The sequence below is a fragment of the Colias croceus genome, chromosome 23, assembly GCF_905220415.1.
Source record: "Colias croceus chromosome 23, ilColCroc2.1".
Lineage (NCBI taxonomy): Eukaryota > Metazoa > Arthropoda > Insecta > Lepidoptera > Pieridae > Colias > Colias croceus.
Genome location: NC_059559.1, coordinates 4,705,357 through 4,730,610, shown reverse-complemented (window position 1 = coordinate 4,730,610; position 25,254 = coordinate 4,705,357). Strand labels below are relative to the sequence as shown.

Sequence of the window (25,254 nt, the reverse complement as noted above, 5' to 3'; positions counted from 1 at the left end):
TAATGATGGAGGAAATCTGAAATAAATATTTTTTATAGAATGAAGTATTGGTTGGTTCCTTGCGAAGCATAACAAATGCAAAACTTGTGCAAATATGTACCTGTTACGCTGAACAGCAGCAATCACCATCCCCAAAATTGCTTGCAGTAATGCGGCCTAGCCTCATTTCATGCCATAGAGGATTGCATCTTAGCCCAATAGTGGCATATGCAATGGCCAAAATCTCTTTGTGGGAAACTTTGATATCGTTGAATTGAATGACATACTGCATCATTTTTACAGCTGTAATTAGTTAGAACTTGCTGAATAGTTTTCCAATCAGCCTCTTTATGAGTAGGTTCTTCTTGAAGAAGCCAATAAAATCCTGAAAACCTAAATAAAATCATGAATAGATTGCTTCGTAATGACTAAACATGAAGTAAAATAAGTATTATAATGTTTGTATTGGTACCTGTTTAAAAATTTTAGTTTGCTTAGAAAAAACTGTTTGTCTTCCTCATTCACCGGTCTATTGGTTGCTTTGTACTCTCTAGCAGGGTACATGTCATTTACAGGTTCCTGTATTTCATTAGTTGTAGTTGGAGCCTTCCAGGAACAAGCATTGTCAGTTTTACTGATGTTTTTGTTGGCATAAATCAGCAGGGCGGCTACGTGGTGACACTGGTACAACCCCCGGGGACAGTCACAACTAATGCGGTCTATGTCACCATGACTTCCAAACGTAACCTGGGTCATTTTCAGAAAAAGTGTACACTATTAAAAACATGACGAGTTTTTTTAATGTTATTCGTTTTTTTTAATTAAATTAAGAATTAATATTCTTTTCACGATATGAAAATTATGATAAAACCTCTTAATCAGGATTATTTACTGAAATACAACTAATTTATTGCCCATGGAGAACAAAATTTATTCCATTCCGAAACGAATGGCTTTTGGTTATAGAAATAAAATAAAACTCATTTGGATTTAATCAAATAGTATAATTCAGCTCTTTATAATGGTTAACGGTATTTTGTACTTCAATACAAAATAGATAAAACATAAAATCAACAATAGCAAACATACATAATCATCATTTTAATTTCCATTAAATTACTCTTTGTACCAAATTAGTTCAATAATTTCTGGTATGTTTCTTTTCATAGGAACTCTTTTTTTTATTATATTAATCAAATGATTAAAATCTTAAGTATCAAAATCTAATAACAATTAAATAGCATTTCGCTCTAAAAATAATATTTATATTAAAACATAAAATAGGACAGTCACGGAATAGACTATTTCTATAACGGAATAGAATTCTCAAGACTATTGCACATTATCAAGAAAATGAGATCAAATTATTACAAATATTCTAATATACAATTGAACACAAATCAAATTTTACACCTTGTTCCCCTTTTACTGTCGGCGGTAAAAAACAATAAAACATAAATAAAAAATAGGAATAGGCACATTGACAATATACACGCAAAAAAACATCGGGTTTTTGAATTTAAATTAACAGATATTTTTATTTACAACCATTTAGTTATTTTTTTTTCAAAATACTTTATGTTTTACATATACTCTTCTCCAAAACATTTTCGACAAATAAAATCAATATTATTATTACCTTCACTGCATCTGATACAAAACCATCTTTTACACGATATGCATTTTGTAACTTCTACCGATAGACCGGGAGATATTGACACAAAATTTCGAGTCATTTGTAAAAGGATGGCGGTTCTACAGGGGTCTTAGTACGCAATGACAAAAAGAAAAACGATGGTGTGAGCACTGGTACCGGCGGCTTAGTCGCGTGGTTAGTCGAACTCGTCGGAAAAATACCTCTAGCGAAAGTCAAACGATTGGTAACACAAAAATTTTAGAATTTACCGATAGCCCATAAAAAAGAAGTAGGCGGTAGTGTCATGCCATACTTTTCCGGTGTGACTTACAGCCCGCCATACCGACGCGAATGTGTTGATTAAAAAAAAAACAATTCAACCATTTGTACCAGGCTAACTTTTACACAGGTAACCATCGTCGTGCAGCTATTTACGAAAATCGCCATGCCATACTTTTCGGACGATTCCAAATGGTCGCCAATCGCCATACCGCCGAAAATCAGCGCTGACGGTGCGCGTGCCGTCGACGTAAAACTAAAACCAGCCTAAGCATCAGCATAATTCGGCATTGTGCGCCACTGAGTCGCATTATGCTCTGTAATTGGAAAACAGCCACAAATGCCTTTAAAAAATAAAGTTCATTGTATTATGAAACTAACAAAAGATACCCACGGCAAAACAAAGCGAAGGCGCTGCAATCAATGTTGGCGCACATTAAAAAAAAGGGTGCAAACCATATTTGCATGCGAAGATTGCCCTGGTCAGCCTGGATTGTGCATTGAGTGTTTTAGAATTTAGACCGTATCATAGCTATTAAGAATAAATACAAGAGTGTTGCCTAAAAATTTGTTGATTATTTTGAGTTGATTTGTTGAGTTGATTTAAATTGTTTAATTGTTTACCATATAAGTTGTGTAATAAAAAACGAGTTTCGATTAATTTAATGTTTTATTTACCTAACGAATTTCAACTTAACAAACATAACATTATAGATTTATTTTTCATTAACACAGCCCTTTAGACTAACTTAGTCTTGTAGATCAAATCGTCACTGGAAAGCCAATACTACTGAAGCGCCAAAAGGCCTTTTTACAGTAGATCAATTCAAAGTTTTTTTTTCCACAAAACCAGACATAACTTTTTTTCTGATTTATGCATCGAAAAATGCTTAAGGAGAAAAAGTTTTGTGACATTATTACGCATCTAATAAAAATAAAACCTTCTGCATACTTATTTTAATTCAAGAAATAGCTGTCGCTTTAGTACTTTTACTTTATGAAGTTAGTAAACAGAAAGTACTTAATCTGTGAAATATATTTGGGGTGCGGTGTCAAAAAATACTAACAGCGCAGGTTTGTTAAATTGTACTAACGCAAATATTACTAACGTGCATTGCGGATTAATAATGTCTGAGGGTATTATTACTGAACGTTCTAATATGTCACTTATACCGTACGTTAAAACGATTTATATTATAGTAAGTTAGTACTATTGTGTCATAAAAAAAAAACTAATGTATGAAAATATGATTTAAATTTAAATCTATTTTACTTATGGCGCAGCTGCAGTTGACATTAAGTAAATTAGACAAGTGGCAACAAAATAACTCAATCCTGTTTATTAGCAGTCGCGCGAGGTCTCATCCAGGTAGTTCTAGGTATATCTACGCTAAAAAAACCATAATAGGTTAATCACATAATATCGCAAAAAAATATAATGGTTTTAAAACAAAATGTACACAGTTTCGTAATAATCTTTATTGAAAAAAAAAACGTTATTTTAATCAGTCTTGTCTTAAACTTCTTATTAAATAATTATTACTTGATAAAAAAAAAACTTAAACAATGTCATTTAAAGTAAAATATAATAATCACAAATGTTAGCTTTATTTGGTATCATTTACGAAAAGTTCAATCAATTAGGATGCATAATTAGATCCTTCATACCCGTATGAAGAATATGTATTTATGTAGTATTTTGAAATAATCATAGTTATAAAATTTTAGGTATAAAAAATATTATTTAACTTAATAATAATTAGAATTTTAATTTGTTGCCATTTTTTGTAATTAAACGTTGTCTTCGACATCCGTTTCTTGAAGGCTGTCCTGGATATTCATGGCATTTGGAAAATTTGCATATTCTTGATGGTAGTTTTCAGGAATTATTTTTGTTGTACAAAGTTTCCATAAATCTTCGTATTTCTTTTTTGATATAGGTAGGCGACTCTTGTAAATATTTTTCGGTTGTAGATTTTTGTTTTTATTAATTATTTCAATGTTTTCCTTTGCTTCATCCGTCGCCATTGTATATTTAACTGTCATCTTCTGTGGTTCAGCTTTTTTAAATGTCGCTGTACGCACCTGTAATATTTTTAAAGTTAGAATATTTATATCAAAATAGTCTCCTAAGTGTAATTATGAAAAGACAACGATTGAGTTACCTACTTTCGATATTTTTCCCGTCAGATTTCCCTTAAAGTATTTATCTGCGACAATATCCCAGCCGCAAAAATCCTTAAATGTTAAGACATTCACATGATAGGGCTTAGGATTCTTTCGGGCTAAATTAAACACTGTCGGCCATTGAGATGGTGCCCAAACAATTGTGTTTGTAACACTTTTTTCTATAACAGAATGCATTGAGTCCACTGGCATATAAGTGTGTCCGGGCAAGAGATAATTCATTTGGATGCTAGTTATATTCTTGCATTTTTGTAGACAAATATGGATACAAGCAAGGACGATTTTGTTTTTATTTTGTCCGGGGCAGGCATCACTGTAAAACAGAAGATGTTTGATAGAGCCACGACCGTCCACCATCTTGATGTATTTTTCTAAGACAGTGCACACTTCGTTAGCTCCGCGTTTTCCTTCTGTTTCCGTCCAAGTGTAACAGTAGCCTTCTCTAGTTCCAGATTCGTAAAAAGTTAGATTATATACAGCCAATTTGCGACTGTAATACAGTAACATACTTTGGCCATACGGCGTATTCAGAACTTTCTGTAAATCAAAAGATACGCAAAGTATGTTTCCATTTTGAATTTTCTGATGCGCTTGAAATCTTTCATAAGTCTCCTCTTTGTCTTTCAGATGAGCCAATTTCTCTTCTTCTTTTTCTCCTTTTTCTTTTTCGAAACGCACACACTTAGCACATTTGTCTTTACGAGGTATATGAAAACCAATATTATATTCTTGAAATATCTTCTGAAAAACTCTTTCTCCTATTAATCTTTTATCTTCGCGTATCATAGATTCTTTGTAAATTTTATACAAATTACTCATATTTCGAAATTCTTGAGGCAGATAAAATCGTTTTGAGTTTTTGCGGCAATAATGAGACGGTAAATATGGTAAACTTTTAATGTAATTCCTTGTTTCCTCTACAATGATCTCTGGTGTTTTATTTGCTGGAACATGCTTTCCCCGTAAATCGTCTTTAGATGAGCCGTATGCAGCTTCTGTAATAATGTTATATAAATATTTTTGTTTTATATCTAATGTGTTCAATAAAAACTTCAAACAAACTTTTCTTTTTCCTTCGCCTTCATTAATAAAATAATCAAAAGTGTATTGTCTACGACTTTGGTCTTCTTTGATACGCTTCCTCTTAATCGTCGTCCTCTTGGCATTTCCCACTAACCAATCTCTTCGTCTTTCAGTGCTTAGACTCCAATAATGATTAAAAATAGCTTGTCTTTTTTCGGAACCAATCTTATAGCATTCATTATGGCAATTTTCAGGTGTACATAAGTTATCCTTCATACTCTTCTCTGCAACAACTTTGCCAGTTATAGATACATACTGCTTTCCACTATTTCTTAATTGTTTTCTAACTTTGTTTTTATTAATCTTTCGCTCTTTTTTTTTCGGCTCTGAATTTTCTTTTGTATCGTCAAAATTATTCAAACGTTTCTTCTTTAAACGCTTCTTTTTTTCATTAACACGGTCTGTATCATTTGATTCTGTTGAATCCTGTCCAGTGCTCGAACTATAAACAAATTCGTCACTGTCTGACAAGAAATCAATATGCTTATAAATTCGATTATTCTTTACATTTTCTTTGTTTATTGTTGTATTAATATTTTCAATCTCTTCTTCATACTCATTTTTGTTTTCTTCTGGTTCAATATTAATAACTATAGTTGCGTTGTTTAAGTTTTCAGTAGAAGCAGTTTCATCCCTAATTTGCTGTATACAAATGTCCATTTCCTTAAGATGCTCGTATAATCTTCGTTTTTTATATGGTTGCTTCAAACATAGTTCAGAAGATGGAGATCCAAAAGATGTGCTTGCTTGTTGATTATCTTCATATACTTTTCTTTTACCAGCTTCTTCTTCTTCCAAATTGTCGTCGAATCGCGAAATTACTGTTAATGAATGATTTATGGTCGGCTCTATGAACGTGTTTGACTGTATGAAATGACTTTTGAATGGGATTGGTGCCTGTTTAGAATGTATGTTATTGACGAAGGATGTTCCTTCCTGAGCATGATCTTCTATTGGTAGTAGATTATCTTGATGTATGTATGTTTCTGCCTGTATCAAATCGCATGTTTGTGAGATTGATGCCTGTGTAAAATGTATGTTATGGACGAAGGATATTTCTTCCTGAGCATGTACTTGTATCGGTATTAGATTATCTTGATGTAAGTATGTTTCTGCCTGTATCAAATCGCCAGTTTGTGAGATTGATGCCTGTGTTGAATGTATGTCTTGAGCAAAAAATGTTTCTTTATGAGTGTGGTCTTCTAGTGGATTATTCGGATCGATGCATATTTCTGCCTGTGCTAAATCGCCTGTTTGTGAGAATAATGGCTGTGTAGAATGTATGTCTTGGGTGAAGGATCTTCCTTTCTGAGCGTGTTCTCCTGTTTCAAGAGGATAATCTTTATGATTGAATATTTCTGCCCGTTCTAAATCCCTTGTTTGTGAGTTCGTTATTTGAGTGGGATAGTTTTTTTGGACTAAGGATACCCCTTCTTGAAAAGTACAGTCTTCTATTTCTGATGAATTCGGATGTATAAATTGCGATAAATCCAATCCTTGTTGTGAAAAACCAGCTTCTTTCATCATACCTGTTTAAACGACAAGTATTATTAATAAGTGATTTAATGCCCCATTTTTTTTTTGTTTTTACTTTTCCATATTTATATTTTTTAATATTGTAGAAAAAAATATTATAATTATATTTCTTGTAAATAAATATAATTATTAAATGTTGTTTATTCACACATTTATACACACGACATGACATTCACCCACATCGTCAGACAGGCAGAGTTATCTTAGCTAAAAGAATAGTATTGATAGCTTAGTGCTAGTTAAAATTTAAAGTTAAAATAAGTAACTGAAACTTCACCGTCTTTTGTTGGGAGTATCTCCAAAATTTTATATTCTTCATTGCGTGGATGCCGTAAATTTGTGACGAAACTATCCTGTTCGGAGTCTGACCCAATATCGCTTTCGTCTTTGGCAAATAGTCTACGAACAACATTTGGCTTAGGCGATGATTCTTTTGAATTTGCGTTTACAGTACGCATGTTTGTAAATTTTCTAAAAAATGAGGATCGTCGACTGTCCATGCTCCGTTTTCTATGATTCTGAAAATTTAGATTGTAAGTGCCTAATAATAATAATACAATAATTATGAATACCTAAGGCTAAGTTCATATGACCGCGCGGAGCCGCGCGGTAAGAGCATTCACATGACGGCAAATGTATGCGCGGCAGTCTGGCATCAACATTGCTTAAGAATGGACGTGGAGGAGGCAATTTGCTTATGGATTTTATACCGAAGGCTGAGACGTCGCAGAAGAAGACAAAGACGATACTGGGTGCATCCCATTTTAAGTGAAAGACTTTCTTCAAGACCATATGGAGGTAAAATGTTGTCAAAAGAAAAAAAAATATTTAACTACCGTCTTTCTTTAGCACGAAGGTATGTTGAATGCACATTTGGAATAATGTGTAACAAATGGCGAATTTTGCACCGGCCAATAGACGTCAAGATAGATTTTGCCAATGATATCGTCAAAGCCATTTGTGTTTTACATAACTTTGTTAGGACAAGAGATGGTATAAAATCCGAGGACATGAATTGTCCAGCGCCATTACCTGACATAAATCCCACTAACACTGGACGTCCAATTCATGAAGCAGATAATGTTCGAACTAAATTAACGAATTACTTTGTAAGTGAAGGTAAATTAGATTGGCAAGAAAAATATATATAACTCTTATATAATATTATACATACCGCACCTTTAAAGTAAAACCGTTACTAAACGAAAATTTTCATGAATTGAGTTATCAATGCCATCTATGTAAAATATACGTAAACTACAACATAAACTTGTCATTTTTGTAAAATATTGTATTTTACGCCATCTAGCGGTAAATTAAAGCGTTACCTACTAAACCGAGTTATGATCGGCTCGCGAAATACAATATTGTGTCTATATCAATAAGAAGGAACATGTTCGTAGAAGAGTCATAACGGAAGTTTAAAGTAACAGTGTTATTACCTATTTGGATAAACACGGCTGTATGTCACAGAAAAGGAAAAGTGTTTCAATTTATGGTAAAGTGTTACTGGTGTTACTATAATAATATAAATCAAAATAAATAATACTGTAAATGAAAAAAAATTACTTTCGTAAATCACGTGTCATAATGTAAACAGAGATCTATTGTTGTGGAGTGGACTGTATGAGATTTCATAACGGTTTTACTTTAAAGGTGCGTACGATTGTAACTTACCCAAGTTTTTCTTTTTTTCTTCAGAATCATTATTATTGCAGAAAATTAAAACTAATTCTTCCCAAGATCTTCTTTTTATTATTTTATTCGAATATTCCTTGGAGTTGATATTCCAGATAGCTTCTCTTTTTTCAATCTCGTCGATAAGCAAATCGATAGATATGTCGTCTTCGTCGGTGATCATATTTTCTGCAATCTATGCGACTATCCGTCTCAACACGCGCGGATCAACTGAACAGGTCGGTACAAGTTTGTAGAACTTGAAACGCGCGGTGCCGCGCGGTTTCTCGCGGTTCAAGAACCAGCGCGCGGGTCGGAGCGCGACGCGCGGTACCGCGCGGTACCGCGCGGTGATGTAAACAATACTAGCTGTTTACTTCGATCTTGTACCGCGCGGTCGAAAGATCCGCGCGGCTCCGCGCGGTCATATGAACTTAGCCTAATACAAATATCTGACGATAACTAGTATAGGTAGAATACGCACTATTTCAAGAATGATGAAATAGAAATAACAGAAAACATTGTACCTATACATATCTATGTATTATTTGTGTAGGTTACTAGTATGTTATCAATATTATTAAACTTCCGTAATTTGTACACACATTCTCGTTACCTATCTTGTCTTGCAAGAATAATCTTTTTAATTAATTACCTTTCCTAACAATATAAATGGGCAATAATACCAATGAATACCTACTTATTCTTAGATAGATAGGTAACGACAATTACGACAACGCAAACAAAGCCAGATAATAATATGCGAATAATAGATCAATAACCATACAGAAATAGTTTTGTAAAATGCAGGAATAATATTTACTTACCTAGTTTTAATTATACGAACAACTAACTCGGCCGCCGCGTAGGCGGAACAAGCAAAAATGCGTCACTCAGTCACCGCTGCTCGAAACCGACTAACAACGGTCAAGTGAACCGCCGTCAAATCCCGCGCAATGTAGGTATTCTAAATACTTAAAAGATGTAACCAGAACTTATTTGAATTTCAAAAGACTAAGGTTAATCTTTATGATAAGTTTACGAACTTCTTAATACTAAACGACTAATGTAATTTTTTTTTTGTAAAATAATCCATACTAAAAGTACAATTCTCTTCAATTTCACTGATTGCAAATATTCTTACTAAAGACTCAAACAAATATTTAAGTAAAGCAAATATACTTACACTATTATCTATTAAAAAACTGTGTAAACAAAATATACTAACGCGCCACCACATCTGTTTCTACGTAAAGCAAATTTACTTAACCACCGTAACGATTTGTATTGTAAAGTGCTAAAGCGACATCAATGAATAAAATAGCGTATTTTGGGCTGTTTTCCAATTACAGAGCATAATGCGACTCAGTGGCGCACAATGCCGAATTATGCTGATGCTTAATTGGAACGTGAATAAATGCACCAGCAGGTTGCGCTAAGTTCAGTGTTGACTGTTGAAAAAAAAAATATTCATAGTTAGCAATAATCTCATTAATGTGTTTATACTTAAATTGGTTGAAAACTATTTACCTACGGTTATTTTAAGTAATTTGGATTTTGATTATTTCAATAACATTTTTTTTGTTTTGAGTAATTTTTTTAAATGAGTTCTAAAAGAATTATATACTTTTTAATTGAATCATCTTACTCAGATGATAGTGATGATGACTATTTATCGAGTACTCAGAGTTTAAATCAATCAATTAGTTCCTTATCAAGTGATATATTTATTGAAAATATATATGATAATGCATCAGATGAGTTATTTGAGCCATTGATGAAATATTTGATGACAGGTTGTCGAAAGCAAAGAGTAGAAAATTATCTCAATGTAGTAAAAGCTTGGACGGATGCTGAATTTAAAGAAAATTTTCGATTATCGCGAACTACTGCATATCATCTGATAAGTACGTATTTTAAGAATTCATATTTTTGAGTTTTAACTATATATACTATATAATAATATATTACTTTTACCTTTTTTTGTAGATGAACTTGAAACATCGGCTTTTATTCCCAAGAATACCTTTGGGATGAAACCCATCAGCGCTGAAATAAGCTTTTTAATATTTTTGTGGTTTATTGCAAATACTGAACCATTGCGGACTATATCAAATTTATTTGATATTTCAATTTCATCAACATTCCGAGTCATTCGCCGTGTCATAACTTGGATTCTAACGAAATTGGATGATATCAAGTGGCCTCAGACTAATCATGCAATAATCAATACATGTGAAGGTTTTTTCAGAAAAAAAAAATATCAAATGTCTTAGGAGCAATCGATTGTACACATATAAGGATTGTAAAGCCTCATGAGAATGCAGTAGATTATTGTAATCGGAAAAAATATTTCTCTATAAATCTTCAAGCAGTAGTTGATTCTAATATGAAGTTTACTAATATTTACTGTGGTGAACCAGGATCTTTACATGATGCTCGAGTTTTTCGAAGATCACCGTTATACGAAGAATCTCACAATAATAAAGAAAATGTATTTCCAAATAATACTTTTTTAATTGGAGATTCTGCATATCCATCGCTATCATGGCTTGTTCCACCATTTCGAGATAATGGTCACTTAACTCCTCAACAAAGAGAATTCAATTATTTGCATTCATCTACACGAATGTCAGTTGAAAAAGCTTTTGGACTATTGAAAAGCCGTTTTCGACGAATTAAATTTTTTACTGAGTACAGAAATTTATCATTTGTATCTGAGGTCGTTACAGCAGCATGTATTTTGCACAATTATTGTATCGATGAACATGACAATTTTGATAACGTTGAAGTCGATAATATACATGTAGGGATAAATTTAGAGGAACATGGTTACGAAGAACAATATCAAAATAATAATAATAATAATAGAGATCGTAGAATGGTATTATTCAGAGAATTGTTTCCAGATGTGTAGTTATACCTAATAGTACTTAACAAAATATAGAAGTGAAAAATAAAAAATAAATTAAAATATGTTTTTTATTTGTTTTTGCATGTTATTATAAACTTTTAATAATAATAATAATAAGCTTTATTTATTTCCACCTTACAATTAATAATAAATACATATACATATGATATTCCAGTTATTTTTTTCTTTTATTATTATAATAAGTATATATTTTTTTTATTTTTATTTATCGTAGTGATAATAGTACTTAACAAAATATAGAAGTGAAAAATAAAAAATAAATTAAAATATGTTGTTTTATTTGTTTTTGCATGTTATTATAAACTTTTAAGCACAACAAAATCTTAATCATAGATCTTAATAAAAAGCATTTGTTTTGACATGTTAAAATAAACTTCTTAGGTACAATAAACTCTTAAACATTAACTTTTGGTAGTTTAATCAGACTCTTCGCTGTCAGTACGATTTTTTAATAATTTTTTTAGAAGATCACATTTCAATTTTTCTATATTTAACCAGTCTTTGTGCTTCTTTTCATTAAACTTTAGTTTATCACTCGCAACATCTCTTTTAACTTGCATTTCAGTTTCACGAACATCGATTGCTTTTTTCTTTAAATCCATTTCTTTCTCTTTTATTTTTAAATATTTAGTCATTTTTTCATCTCTAGCCTTCTGGTTTTCTTGAATTTTTTCAAAAATTTCCATACTTTGAATGTGTTGATGGTTTCTTGCAGTTTTTTTAACGTCTGCAACCGGAGTTGTTTTGAGTTTTGGAGACTCATCAACTGGTGGTAGATTCTTTTTGTTGGATGTAGCATCTACTTTTAATTTTTTACTCTTACTAATGTTCTTTGATCCGGTTATATCATGCTTTCTTTTTTTTTCATCTGTAGTAAGTATCGAAGAAGAAAATGTACTTGAAGTAGCAACGTTATTCTCTTTATGGAAAATTTCTTGGAATTGCTCATAATATTCAAATGTCATATGAGCTCTTCCACTCATATTGTTGTTGTCGATACACTCCTTATATTTGTTATTTAAGCGATTAAATTTCCATTTAACCTGATCTGCTGTTACCTGTACAACCATAAATTAATGCTTACAATGAAGATTTCTAATCAACACACTATCAATAGTTTAATGCACCTTCAGCATTAATGATAATAAGTATTTTTACCTGTATACATAAATCTTTTAAGCCTTCTGATATTTTCTTCCACACCCTTGATTTCTTGCCGATATCCATAAGCATCTGTATATTTACTTCGTATAAGCTAAGCATCGCCATCGTGGCTTGCTTTGTCCACACAGCATCTAAAATATCCAGAAACACAACACACAATTATAATTTAATTAAAACTTCAAAACCTAATGTACAGTCTAATCAGTAGATAATATTTTTAACTTGTTGCTAAGAAAATTGAACATTTTAAAACATTGAAAAGTTATTTAAAATATAAAATTTATTTATTACGTTACTGTTTGAAAAAATTGTAATTTATATTAGTGAAAGCCATTCTATGTATTGTAAGACATTAAATTTTATTTAAATAAGAACTATTTGTACCTGATAATAAAGAATTATTAACTTCAGACTCTTCGTTGTTAAACACTTGCTTTTCATGGTTTTCTTTATTTTCATTATCGTAATTATGAACAAATAAGATTGAGTTGTCTTCTCCATCTTGATAAATATATTCTTTTCCACGAAAACATTGATGATTGCCTGCTTCATTAAATGATTCGATCAAGCCATTGCAATGTTTACAAAAGTATATTCCTGTAAACAAATTTGTTTGTAGATTCGAATTCTAAAATGAAATTGTATTCACATTTTAAATATGAAATATAAAAAAAAAGTCAATGTTTGTACCTTCATCCATACTTAAAATTTTTTTCCAACAATTAAATAATATTTACTAACGTTAATAATGAACAAAACATTTCGATCAATGCCAACCTAAAGGGGAAAACACTTGTTAATTTTCTGTCACAGTTGGCATCGATTGCACGCATCAATTCACGCGCATTACTTTTATTTGTGCTCGATTGTGCGAAGCGTTGCTGTAGTTGGAACATTCAACGTTAGCATTATGCCGCATAATGCGCTTTAGTGCTGTAATTGGAAAACGGGGTTGAGTTGCTGAACGAGCTCAGTGTGGCTAATGTCCGGTAATATAAATACTTAAACGACAAATTTTAAAATTCAAAGATAAATTGTATTATGTAAGCATTTCTCAAAAAAGCAAAGTTATGAAAAACGTCCGACATTTGAGGTGCTAAAACGCCACAAAAGTCCTCAGATCGCCATGAAACCTAGACCATTAGACGCGGAATAAAAAATCCAATCCATCGATATATATAACTCATTTTGGCCAAAGTGGCGCTTTAGTAGTTTTGGATTTTCACTGACGAAATAATTTATGTAACTAATCAACATATTAATAAACTATTTACTAACAGTCTTTCATAATTGAGGTTCAGTCATTCTATAATTTTTAGTGCCAGTTATCAGACCTTAAATATTTTGTGAATTGTTTTCAATCAGTTTAATTATCTGATACATAATAAAACGCCTTTTAAAAATAGACACATTTTGAATTTCACGTCCAATAAAAATGACAAAACCTTCGTTGGCCCTCTCTATATAATTTGAATTATCAGTATTATTAGTTTGAGTGCTGCTTTCAGTAAGATTTAAGTTTGTCGTATTTGTTTAAATGTCACGTGTCTGATACTTAATATTGTTGTCATCCCAGTCTTGAGAATTATTTTCAAACAGCGCCATAGAGTCGTCTTCTTTAAAATTTTCAGAATGATCTGAAACGAATATGAACTATGAATGCAACCAGTTTGAGTCGGTAATGTTGTGGAACGAAATTACATCAAATGTTTGAAACTAGTTAAAGTTAATTAAATGAAAATTCCATCAAAATAGGTTTAGCCAAATAAAAGATAATCTCGGAAAAACTTACATACTAGTTATACTGAGAACCTCCTTATTTTTTAAATTTGGTTAATAAGTTACCTTCTATGCATTGTCGCTTTCTTGGTATCTCCTCCTCCATTTGAGTTAAATCGTCGTCGTAAGACTCCGTTTCTGGCAATTGCACTAAAAATATACCAGACACTTCTTAATAAATTTCGAACGTAATCAAAATGTAATTTTACTTAAAACATTATAATATAACAAGTGATAACTGCGTTAAAAACAACCGACTTCAAACTTGCACTTGCAAAATTTACAAATACCTACAGACAAAAATGCTCATAAAATAAAAACTACTGGGCCTATCCGAATAAAATTTTTATGGGACCAATTCGACACCATCCCGCATCGAACAAATAAAGAATCACGTAAATCGGTTCAGAAACCTCGGAGTAATCGGTGTACATACATAAAAAAAAAAAAAAATATACCGGCCGAATTGATAACCTCCTCCTTTTTTTTAAGTCGGTTAACAAATTGAATAATCATTACATATGTATTTAAACGTTATTCGAAACTTCACAGTAAACATTTTAAAACTGTACTGTTTTTACACGCTTTATATTAGCTTCACCTGTATGTTTGTAACCGACTTCTTTGGGCGCGATTTTGACCCACTTTAAACGGCCAGATTTCGTTCAAACTTTGTAGATTTATTGAGGACCGATGACAATACACTAATTTGATAAAATTTTCTATTTTTTAGTTCGGTTTTCTATAAAAAGCGTGTTTTTTAGTTTTTTTAAACTATTATTATTATTTTAACTATATTCTTAAAAAGCCCGTATCAAAATGTTTCCGGGTAAAATTGTTTTTTATTTAGTCGAATTGAAAACCTCCTGTTTATAAAACTGCATATTAATATAACACGAACTTTTAGAAGCTAACGCAATAGCAACATTTCGGGACAGACGGGAAAGTGTCTGAATCAGTGTGCCTAGTGCGAGTTTTCATCGAGTACGAAACGTTACTATCGTAAACGTTATATACTAAAATGACTTTTTTTAACGTTGCTAGCTCCCGTACGATTATGTGATTTGTTAACTTTACATGTTATTTAATTATGTATTGGAGTATTTTTTAATCTGTAAATACTTTTAAGTGGCTGTGATTATAAAAATAATGGAAGTTGTTTAATAATTTGTTGATAAGTAAAAAATGACTTCATTATATTAATACTTTTATTTAAATTTTATCAAAGTGCTGGAAAAATTATTTACAGCCTTACTTATAAAAACTGACAGTTTGTAAGTAAAGAAAAAGGACCGAATAAAGATTTTTGATTGATAAACGTTTTTTTTAATTGTTAGTACTTACTAATTGAACATTTAAGAGGAGGCTCCCTAAATTTTATGTGAATTTGCATTAATATTCTGAAACAGTCACACATACAATCAATATGGAACTTTAGTATATGATTTATTGGGTCTTTTTCTTTCCATGTACAAGACAGTTCGTAAGTGTAACTTCGCTTGATTCATTTTTTATTCAAAAATTATGCCTTTTTTAAGGATTATTACATTTTTTTTAAGATTTACTTGGACTTTATGTATAAAATAAATGTTAACAGTAAGAAAATATAGTTTACTATCCAATCCCAAGATATTTTTTCTCTAGCTCAATTTTTACTTTAGTTATAAACGAAATATGAATTGAGACTTACGAGGTTTCGAGCACAGTATTACAATATTATTTCCTACAGTAAGGAAACGCCTTTGATGTCGCGCGATGCCGCCGCCAGCGTAGGTACAGTTTACGCTGCCACACGAAAATACGCTAGGGTTGCAACTAGGGTTTGCACTATTCGTTTAATTTTACTATTCGAATAAAAAGAATACTTCTAGAGCTAAATATTCGAATATTCGGATATTCGAATCATTTATTGAAAATAATGAAATATCAATTCAACACAATCATGAGCAGCTATACTGGGGTTTAGATTTATTGCCGCATAAATTCTATTCAAATAAAATCAAGTATTGTAATTAGTTTTATTGTTTTTTAATAAAAAAAAAACACATTAATTATCGTTTTACACAGTAAACATAGGTAAGTCTTAGGCGTCTTAGGTTAGCTTAGGGATATGATGATACTGATGATGCTTTGGATAGGTAATCAGAAAAAAACTTAACATTCAACTACTATATCAATATTTATCTTCACTAGAACTAGAATAGGAACTTTGGTTACATTTTACATAACATTCAGTTAAGTTTTATAATCAAAACAAAATCGTATTTATTTTAGACTCAAACATAACCAATAATTAGCATTACAAATTAACAATCAACAAATCAATCAAGCAATCATTTTAAACTTTGATAATATGAGCGCAAAAAGCTTAGAGCGTCCAAAGTATCGGCATTCAGTTTTGTTCTTAAGCGGTTACACAAGTAACTCGCCGAAGAAAACACCCTCTCGGCTTCGACACTGGAGGGTGGAATGGAGAGCAGTAAATTATATGCTCGGGTTAAATGTGTACCACGTTGTCCACCGCCGTCAAAGAGACCCATCTCCACTTGGATTTTAGTGCCAAGATCCAAGACCTCTTCTCCGAACTGTCGCAGCTGTAAAGATTCAGCTGCGTCATTTTGTAGCTTACGGCGGAGCTGATCTTTCATAGACATACTGTTCTCATCATTGCTTTCTGTCTCTCTACTCTCTGTTTGTACTCGTGGGCTGCTGCTGAGGCTACGGTCTTCAGAGTCTATTAATGACTTGAAGTAGCTGTTCAATTTACGGCCGCTTTCTATATTGAATCTCAATCCCTAATTTGCTGGTCGAGATTGATATTTCAATCCATTTTCTACTTTTAGTATTTCAATAACCGATCGATGGATCGCTAACTCGATCTTTTTTTTCAATCCATCTTTGGGAGGGCCGATCGGGTTTTTAGATTGGTATTTGTATGAAAGTGAGAGTATGGTGTTTTCTTTAACCGATCTCTGATTTTGACAAATCGATTTTTGAACGTTATAGATCTTTATTTGTGATCCTCCAATTTTGACCGATTGTATTGATAAAAGGCGTGAAAATGGAAATATTTTCAAGTGATAGTGATAGTGATCTTGAATTATTAGCTCAGTGTCGGATTGGGATAGTAGCGACAGCGAACAAGAGAGAGCTGTGTCCTCAAAAACTTTTCGACGAATAAACTTCATGGCAAGTTTAACTGACGCAGAGTTTACATTCAGATTCAGAATGAACAAAGCCTCAGTAGAATCTGTCTTTAATGAAATAATGCCCTATATCAAAGTGAAATCAAGACGGTAAGAAATTTATTTGTTTGCTCAAATTGCTTCAAAATGTATATAAACATAACCTAAAAATTGGATACATAACTAAAGTACCTATCATTTTCAGGAATAATGGTATACCACCATTGCATCAACTTTTATTGGCACTTCGATTTTATGCATTGGGTACAATGCTTAATTCAGTGGCCGACTTTGCTGGAGTATCCTTATCATCAGCTTGTAGAATAGTGGCAGATATATCTGCTGCTATCGCTAGATTGTATAACAAATATATTTTTCTGCATTCTAGAACTACAGATAAATTTTATAACATAGCTCAATTTCCTAGAGTATGTGGTGCTATTGACTGTACACATGTACACATTCAGTCTCCATGTAGGTATACAAGTACTGATTTGTTATCAATAAAAAATTTGCAATTTACTTAATTACTATTTGTTTAGAAAGTTGCCATACATTTGCTACAACAAATAAAATAAAATATTATGTATTTCAGGTTCAACAATAGGAGAGGAATATAGAAATAGGAAAGGATACTTTTCAATCAATGTCCAAGCCGTTTGTGATGCAGACCTTAAATTAATGAATGTTGTTGCTCGGTGGCCTGGTTCTGCTCATGATGCTACAATTTTTAATCAGTCAGTATTAAAAGGTAAGTAATATTGGGTTTATTGCCCTTTTAAATGTTATTAACATTTAAAATAATATGAATTTCTAATGTATCTAACTCTTATTACAGCCCAGTGTGAAGATGGTATTCTAGGAAATCGCTGGTTGCTCGGGGACAGTGCCTATCCAAACCGGCCTTACTTGCTCACACCTTTGTTAAACCCAGCAACTGCCCAGGAAATAAACTACAATGAGGCCTAGATAAAAACTAGAAACACAATTGAAAGGTAAAATCACCATTTTATAAAGCTTTCACTATACTAGAGATTATAAAAATTAAGTACCTACCTATTCATTTACTTTTTATTAACCAAGTTTATAAAAAAATGTATTTGTTTGTTTAGGACATTTGGAGTCTGGAAACGTCGCTTCCCAGTAATATCCTTGACCATGCGGTTGTCATTATATAACATACAAACAGTTATAATTGCTACAGCTGTTCTTCACAATATCTGCAGAAATTATAACATTGAAGAAGTACCCCCTGAAGTAGAAATGCCAGACGATAATGAAACTACTGTGATATCAGAGAATTCGGACAGTATTGAAAATGATATCAGAAATAGACAAGGACTGATTTCTAATTATTTTTAAAACTTATTACCTACCTATTTATTTTACAAAAATATGAATAGTCTGTCTTGAGATAATTTGTAAATTCCTTTGATTAGATTTTTATCATTAACATTTTGTCTTTATTATCATACCTTTTATTAGCTTCAAATTATTAAACAATGATAATTTCAATAAAACATTAATTTTTCAAAATAGTTTATTTAGTTACATACCTACATAAAATATATTTACACGAAATTATATAATTTTAAAAATCCTCACCCTTCAGCTTCCTTATTTCTAATTTTAATTTTTCATTTTCTAACTCTAATTTTTCATTTACTAGCGTTAAGTTTTTATTCTGTAATAATAAAGTTTCATTCTTCTCTCTCATTTTAGTTTCTAACATTTGTTTTTTAATGTTATAATACTCTGCCAATGCCTTGTTTCGAGCTTGACACCCGTTGTCTGGCTTCAGTAGCTTCCGCTTAACACCACCTGTAAAACAAAAATGCATTAAATATAGGAAAACATAATGTTTAAAATTTCATCAAAATTCTTTTAGTAGTTTTTGCATGGAAAAGTATCAAATATCCATCCTCACAAACTTTAATGTTTATTCATCTTCACAATCTTCATGTAGGTACCTAACATATATGTTCCAGGTCATAGTCTACCTGTGTGCCAAAATTTTATCCATATTGGTTGAGCCAATAAAGCATTATTGTGTAACAAACATGCAAAGTATCACATTATTATTATGTAATAGGATATTACCACTAGTTTTGAAATTCCTTTTTTCAATGGAATGGATATTGGGCGTACCCAGCGACACCAACTCATCCCCAATGCCATTGGCTGGCACTTCATTGCCCATGGACACAGATGTATAATCCATGGACGGCGTAGGATTTTCCACAGGCAATGGAGTGTCAATCAATAGCATTGGATGATCAGCTGGCACAATATAAGCTGTCCCAACACTCCCATCACCATCACTATCACCAATAAGTTGGGGCTCAGCATCACCACCAAACCTCACTGTGAGACCCTCTCCAGTGCTGCCCAGTAATGCTGCTACCCTGTCCAGGATCTCATCTGGAGGAAAGTACCCTGGTGGCCCACCTCCAGTCTGGAACATAATTTGACATAATCATTAATTATATATTTAAAAAAATTCCTCATCAACATGTTCTGGACTACCATTTACAGTACCTACTTAACTATAAGTAAAATATAACATAACATCATGCCCTGTATTCCCCAACAGGTTGAGCAGCGGTAGCACACCCTGGCACACCCACATTTTGCCAGTTATGTTTTAAGGCAAGCCTATTGCCATCTACCGGGCACATATCCAGACTCCGGGCAGCTACTGAGAAATTCCTAATGTTAAAACTTAAAAACACTGCCCAACCTGAAAATACTGACTAATACCTCATGCTCAGCAGTCGCTTACAACCACTAGTCTAGTTATTAGACTAACAAGCAGGCAAGGCTAGTCCAAGTTTTGTATTTTTAGGGTTTATCTATTTTAAACTTAATTTACCTTTATCCGTTCCATCCGCATGAGACCAATGCGCTTTCGCGAATTCTTTTTCAAGTTTTCCCACTTAAGACGCAGTTGTTGTGGTGTACGGCGACAGGTGCCTATATTTGCATTGAAGACCCCTGCAATCCGTGTCCATTCTTCTATCTTCATTTTATTACTGGTGGCATTGGTCTTCTTGTTATACAATATCTTGCTCCCCTCAATTAAGGAGAGCAGCCCTTTCGTCTCTTCCTTCGAAAGAGGTTTAGTTTTACTCTACAAACAAATAAAATAAAACTTAGTAAGTTTTGTACGAAATGGCGCGAAATACCGCGCCACGCGTTTATCTTTTACATAGAAAATTATACATTTGTGGACGTGAATGTTTATTGCACGTATATTTAGTATAATTATTTACTTACAGTTTCTGCCTCTGACTCCATTTTTTATTTAACTTTCTTCTTTCCAAGGAACAAACAAACTTGAGACTATAATAATATAATATAAGTTAATTTTGCCAATGTCAAACTGACTGACTGACGTTTGCGATTGACTGACGTTCCGTTCCTCTTCAACAAAACGTATGTTACTAATCTAACGTTAACGTTATAGTACTTTACCGCTGCAACTTTGCAATCAATTATTATTATTACTGTGTATGCAATTTCTTGTGATTATACATAAAATAGATTAGCTATAAGAAAGCAAACACCATTTTACTCATTAACAATTGCTGATGTTCTTTTACTGCAAATGCGTAAAACAAAACGTTAAGGAGGGCGCAAATTTATGACCAATCCCTTTTTTCTAATGGATTTGGAGACGAGATCGGCTTATTGAAATGCAGATTCAACATCAATCGACGGATCGGATAAAATCTGGATCAATAGAAATCTAAGATTCACGATCGAATATTGAAAGCGGCCGTTAATGATTGTGTTTTTAACCACCATATTATGGGGATTTTCAAATGGATATGAAGATCTCCCTTCATTGTAAAATTTTGCAGAATTATCCAGGTATTTGAGAGTGCCGCTCAGCTCTGGTAGTCGTCGTTCTCCAATTCTTTGTTTCAGTGATACTAAGAGATCACGGCTCACGTCATTTTGGATTTCACCAAGTTTCTCAATCATAAACTTCAACGCTGTTTCTGTCATTATCAGGTTGGCATTTTCTTCACACAGAACTTCAACAGTAGCCTTGATCACATTCATTGTGTTGGAGAGTTCTTCGAGTCGCCTCATCTCTTCTTCTGAAAATGAGATATGGTTGTCATAATCAATCAACGCTTTCTGGACTACAACTTTCAGTGTTAGAAACCGGGACAACATGTCAGCAAGGCTGCTCCAACGCGACAACTCTTTTTGGGCTGCGAAATTGTTGCAAAAATGGTGTATTCTCTAGAATATTTAAAAAAGCTTCTTTGTTAAACCCAGTATAAAACTGAAAAACTGACTTGTATTTTGATAGTAATACAACATTTTGAAACCCTTTTATTACAAATTAGAAGTTGTATATGCTTTGTCTTAACGTTTAAGTGTAAGAAGTAACAAATAATTCAAAAAACTAAAAAAAAAAAATTTTTTTAAAACTCTTATTTATTCCGAAACCGTATCAATTACGACATTTTACCAAAGAGTATTTCCTATTTGTATTTTGATGTACTATCGATTGGCACATGTTTCATCTCTTGCCGCCAAAATGACTTTTTTTTTATCGCAAATTGGTAGGTATACCAGGCTTCATACTAAAATGTCCCATGCTCTTTAGGTTTCTTAGATACCTTACATTATAATACTATCAAATTAAAATGTCAAATTCATGTGAAGCCTCAATGCATTTACTGTCTAACTTCATTTTACAGACTTATAATGAAACGTTTTCTCGTTTGCCACTATTAAGATTGTCACCCCTGATTACATTATTATATGTAGCTTGTGCATTCAAATGTAGATTTATATTAGCTATGCTTTAAGAGAATTTTCAGAAAATATATTTTTTCCATAATGTAGGTAGGGTTGTTGAAAATTTCAACTTGAAAGTATCAAAATATAGAAATGGTACAAGTAACGCCATCTAGTGACAGTTCTGTCAAAATGTATTACTGTGGTCTATTGTGTCTGTGAGTGTTTGAATAAATGAGTATGGCTGCAGGTGAGGCGTGTTAGCTTATAAACACGTAGCAATTCTGGCTCCTGAGACACAGTATTTAACTAATCCAGGAGCCTATGGATTCATATTATATTAGAAGCTGTACCTATATTTTTTTTAATGTCAATAAAGTTATTATAATTAACATAAAAGGGGCCTTAGACAAACGTACGTAACGCCATGGAATAGAAACTGCTAACGCTAATTATTGACATAAGCTCATGACATTTTGGTAATGGTTCGATCACACTACCAACGACGCAGACAGCCACGACCAAAGTTCCAATCTTGCCGAAATTTGTTCAAAATCAATATTAAAATCTCCCGTCATTCTGGTACTCAGGAATAAAAAAATTCGAGGTCAATTAATAAAAAGAAATAGGGTTTTTTGCGATTTTCGCCGAGACGGTAAGTTTATCATACAATCACCTGAACCAAAATTGTATATGGGTATGACCGCGAAAAATTGTACCGTAACATTCATGACATCATAACAAACGTTACATACATGACTGAATGTTACTTACATGACCATTATAAAGCTTAGTACATATAACAGTCATCTTTTCTTCCTAGCATTAAAAAATTAACGTTGACACGGTGTCTTACACTCACACGACAAGAAAAAATGGAGATATAGGTAAAACCAATTCATATCATAAAATAATGAATTAAAACAAAAATATGCATAAATCAAAATTATATTGAAAAAAAATTGAATTTTTTCCGCTATTTATTCTTTTCTGCATTTTTCGTTTGTAGTTCTTTATTATTTCTCGGGATTTTGAACTTGTAACTTCTCTCGATTTTTTTTTTGCCTTTCGGCATTCCTCAACGCCATCTGTAATTTGATCTTCTCATCTGAAAAAAAAATTAAAAAACCCGACTAACACTGCAAATTCATAACACGCAGTCGGAGGCTACAAGGCTACAAAATATTATCCTCCTTTTAAGCGCAGTCGGGTTATAATATGTGTATAGATATTATATAGACAATGATATTCTAGAGATAAATACCAATCCGATGATACCTTGCACATCAAAATCTATCCAGCCGTTTAGATTTGAAAACGTTATCCTTTTTTTATGCGCAGACGGGTAAAATATAAAAAAATATATTATATAGACAATGATATTTTAGACCAATCCAATGATATCTTGCACATCAAAATCTGTTCAGCCGTTTTGATTTGAAAATAAGTATTTCGCGCAATTTTTTAATAGACATATGTGTTCTAAGCCTAACAATATGTCATGACTGTAACGTAACACATTTCGTTACACATCGTTATAATCATGACAAAAAATGCGTGCGACACAACCTTAAATTAAAATTACTACTCGATTGTGAATGCTAAGACCCACGAAGTAGTCTGATTCTTTAGTTTTATAGTAAAGCTACGTAAAGATTTATAATAATAAGACAGAATATATACAGGGTTACAGGTAAAGTCGATGTAGATCCGTTAAGGGCATGTAGTACACATCATTTCTGAATGATTTCACTATATAACCTCCCATCCTAAACTTAACTGTTTTCGAGATATTCGAGTTTTAATTTTTTTTATGAAAATGCCCAATTTTTCGGCTATTCAATTGAATATTTTGAATTTTTTTGACTCTTATGATTATTTTTTTGGTTTTTTACATGAAGAATGAGATGCTTAATTATCTCAATGACTAAAATTGCACGTAAGTTAACTAAATAGGTCATAGTAGACGATCGAAACTTAAGAAAATAAGTACAAATTATAAAAATATATTTTTCTTTTCTGGATATCTCAAAAAATTATTATGGCACTTGCTCTGCAGATGTGCTTAAAAACATCTACATTTTATCAGCTATCCAACGAGGTATAACACTCTAGGGTATTTATTAACCTCAAAGGTGAAACTTAGTTTCTAAGGCTACATGGCAGTCAGAATAAATAGCCCTTATTTAATCTTATTAATTTGACTTAAGTTCAGCATCATCATTTCAGCCTACTGGCTTCCACTATTGAACATAGGCCTCCCTCGGCTAGGTACAACCTACATGCATCCATCGATATCCCGCTATCCTGACCTAGGAGATCATTCAGTTTTATAGCATTTTTTTTGTTCACATCGTCGATCGTACAAATAATGACCGTACGCCAACTATTACTTGAGCGTAAGTGACTAGTTACTGGCTATTGTTTGGAAAATAACGTAATCGGTGCGTTGTTAACGCTAGTTGGCATACAAAGTCACTCACGCTCAACTCATAGTTGGCGTACAGATCGTCGGTGATTGTAGTAAGCTAAATGAAACAATAAATCAGTTCAAAATAACATTTATTCACCTAATGTTTTTGAATAAAATTTTATAGTTCATGTTCTACGTGTCCACCTCTATTTCGCACACATTTTCTCATTCCTTCACGTGGTCCACTTTTCACTACACCATGTGGTTAATGTTCTTCTTATGTCGTTAGCAGCATTTCAACAGCACACAAGCAGCATCCTTTCTTTGAGAACTTCCACTAACGATATGGGGTTGGGCTCACTGTAAACGAGGCTCTTGATGTGCCCCCATACATAAAAATCAATGGGGGTCAGGTCGGGACATCTGGGTGGCCAGGGTAAAGGCCCACCTCGTCCAATCCATTTGTTAGGATAGTTACGTGTCCAACCATTCGCTAACGCTTCTTCTGAAATGAGCAGAGCAGCCATCATGTTGAAACCACATGTCCCGCAGTAATTGTAATGGGAGATCATTAGTAGGTCACCTAAGTCACACACAAAAGGCGTGTGGGAATCCGAAAGCACAATAATTCGCATCTACCATG

The 25,254-nt window shown here is 32.6% G+C and overlaps 3 protein-coding genes and 1 pseudogene across 4 annotated transcripts; 1 reads left to right on the top strand and 3 right to left on the bottom strand.

The window, feature by feature from the left end:
- Positions 1–3,189: 3,189 nt before the first annotated feature.
- On the bottom strand, positions 3,190–7,266 carry LOC123702390. 2 transcript variants are annotated; one of them, XM_045650132.1, is made up of 3 exons: positions 6,978–7,266; positions 4,064–6,693; positions 3,190–3,979 (listed from the first exon to the last, which is right to left on the bottom strand). In XM_045650132.1, the coding sequence occupies exons 1-3, from the start codon at positions 7,198–7,200 to the stop codon at positions 3,686–3,688; spliced, it is 3,147 nt and encodes a 1,048-aa protein (XP_045506088.1). In that variant the 5' UTR covers positions 7,201–7,266; the 3' UTR covers positions 3,190–3,685. The 2 variants fall into 2 exon arrangements, with proteins under 2 accessions (XP_045506088.1, XP_045506089.1); XM_045650133.1 differs by having other exon boundaries at positions 3,857–3,979; positions 4,060–6,693.
- Positions 7,267–11,573: 4,307 nt separating this feature from the next.
- On the bottom strand, positions 11,574–13,418 carry LOC123702389. The gene is made up of 4 exons (XM_045650131.1): positions 13,167–13,418; positions 12,861–13,073; positions 12,471–12,607; positions 11,574–12,370 (listed from the first exon to the last, which is right to left on the bottom strand). Exons 1-4 carry the CDS (start codon positions 13,174–13,176, stop codon positions 11,729–11,731), a joined length of 1,002 nt encoding a protein of 333 aa, XP_045506087.1. The 5' UTR covers positions 13,177–13,418; the 3' UTR covers positions 11,574–11,728.
- A 3,560-nt stretch (positions 13,419–16,978) lies between these two features.
- LOC123702433 lies at positions 16,979–18,970 on the top strand (annotated as a pseudogene).
- Positions 18,971–19,031: 61 nt separating this feature from the next.
- LOC123702584 lies at positions 19,032–20,792 on the bottom strand. The gene is made up of 4 exons (XM_045650356.1): positions 20,717–20,792; positions 20,313–20,570; positions 19,541–19,895; positions 19,032–19,261 (listed from the first exon to the last, which is right to left on the bottom strand). Exons 1-4 carry the CDS (start codon positions 20,735–20,737, stop codon positions 19,032–19,034), a joined length of 864 nt encoding a protein of 287 aa, XP_045506312.1. The 5' UTR covers positions 20,738–20,792.
- Positions 20,793–25,254: the final 4,462 nt, after the last annotated feature.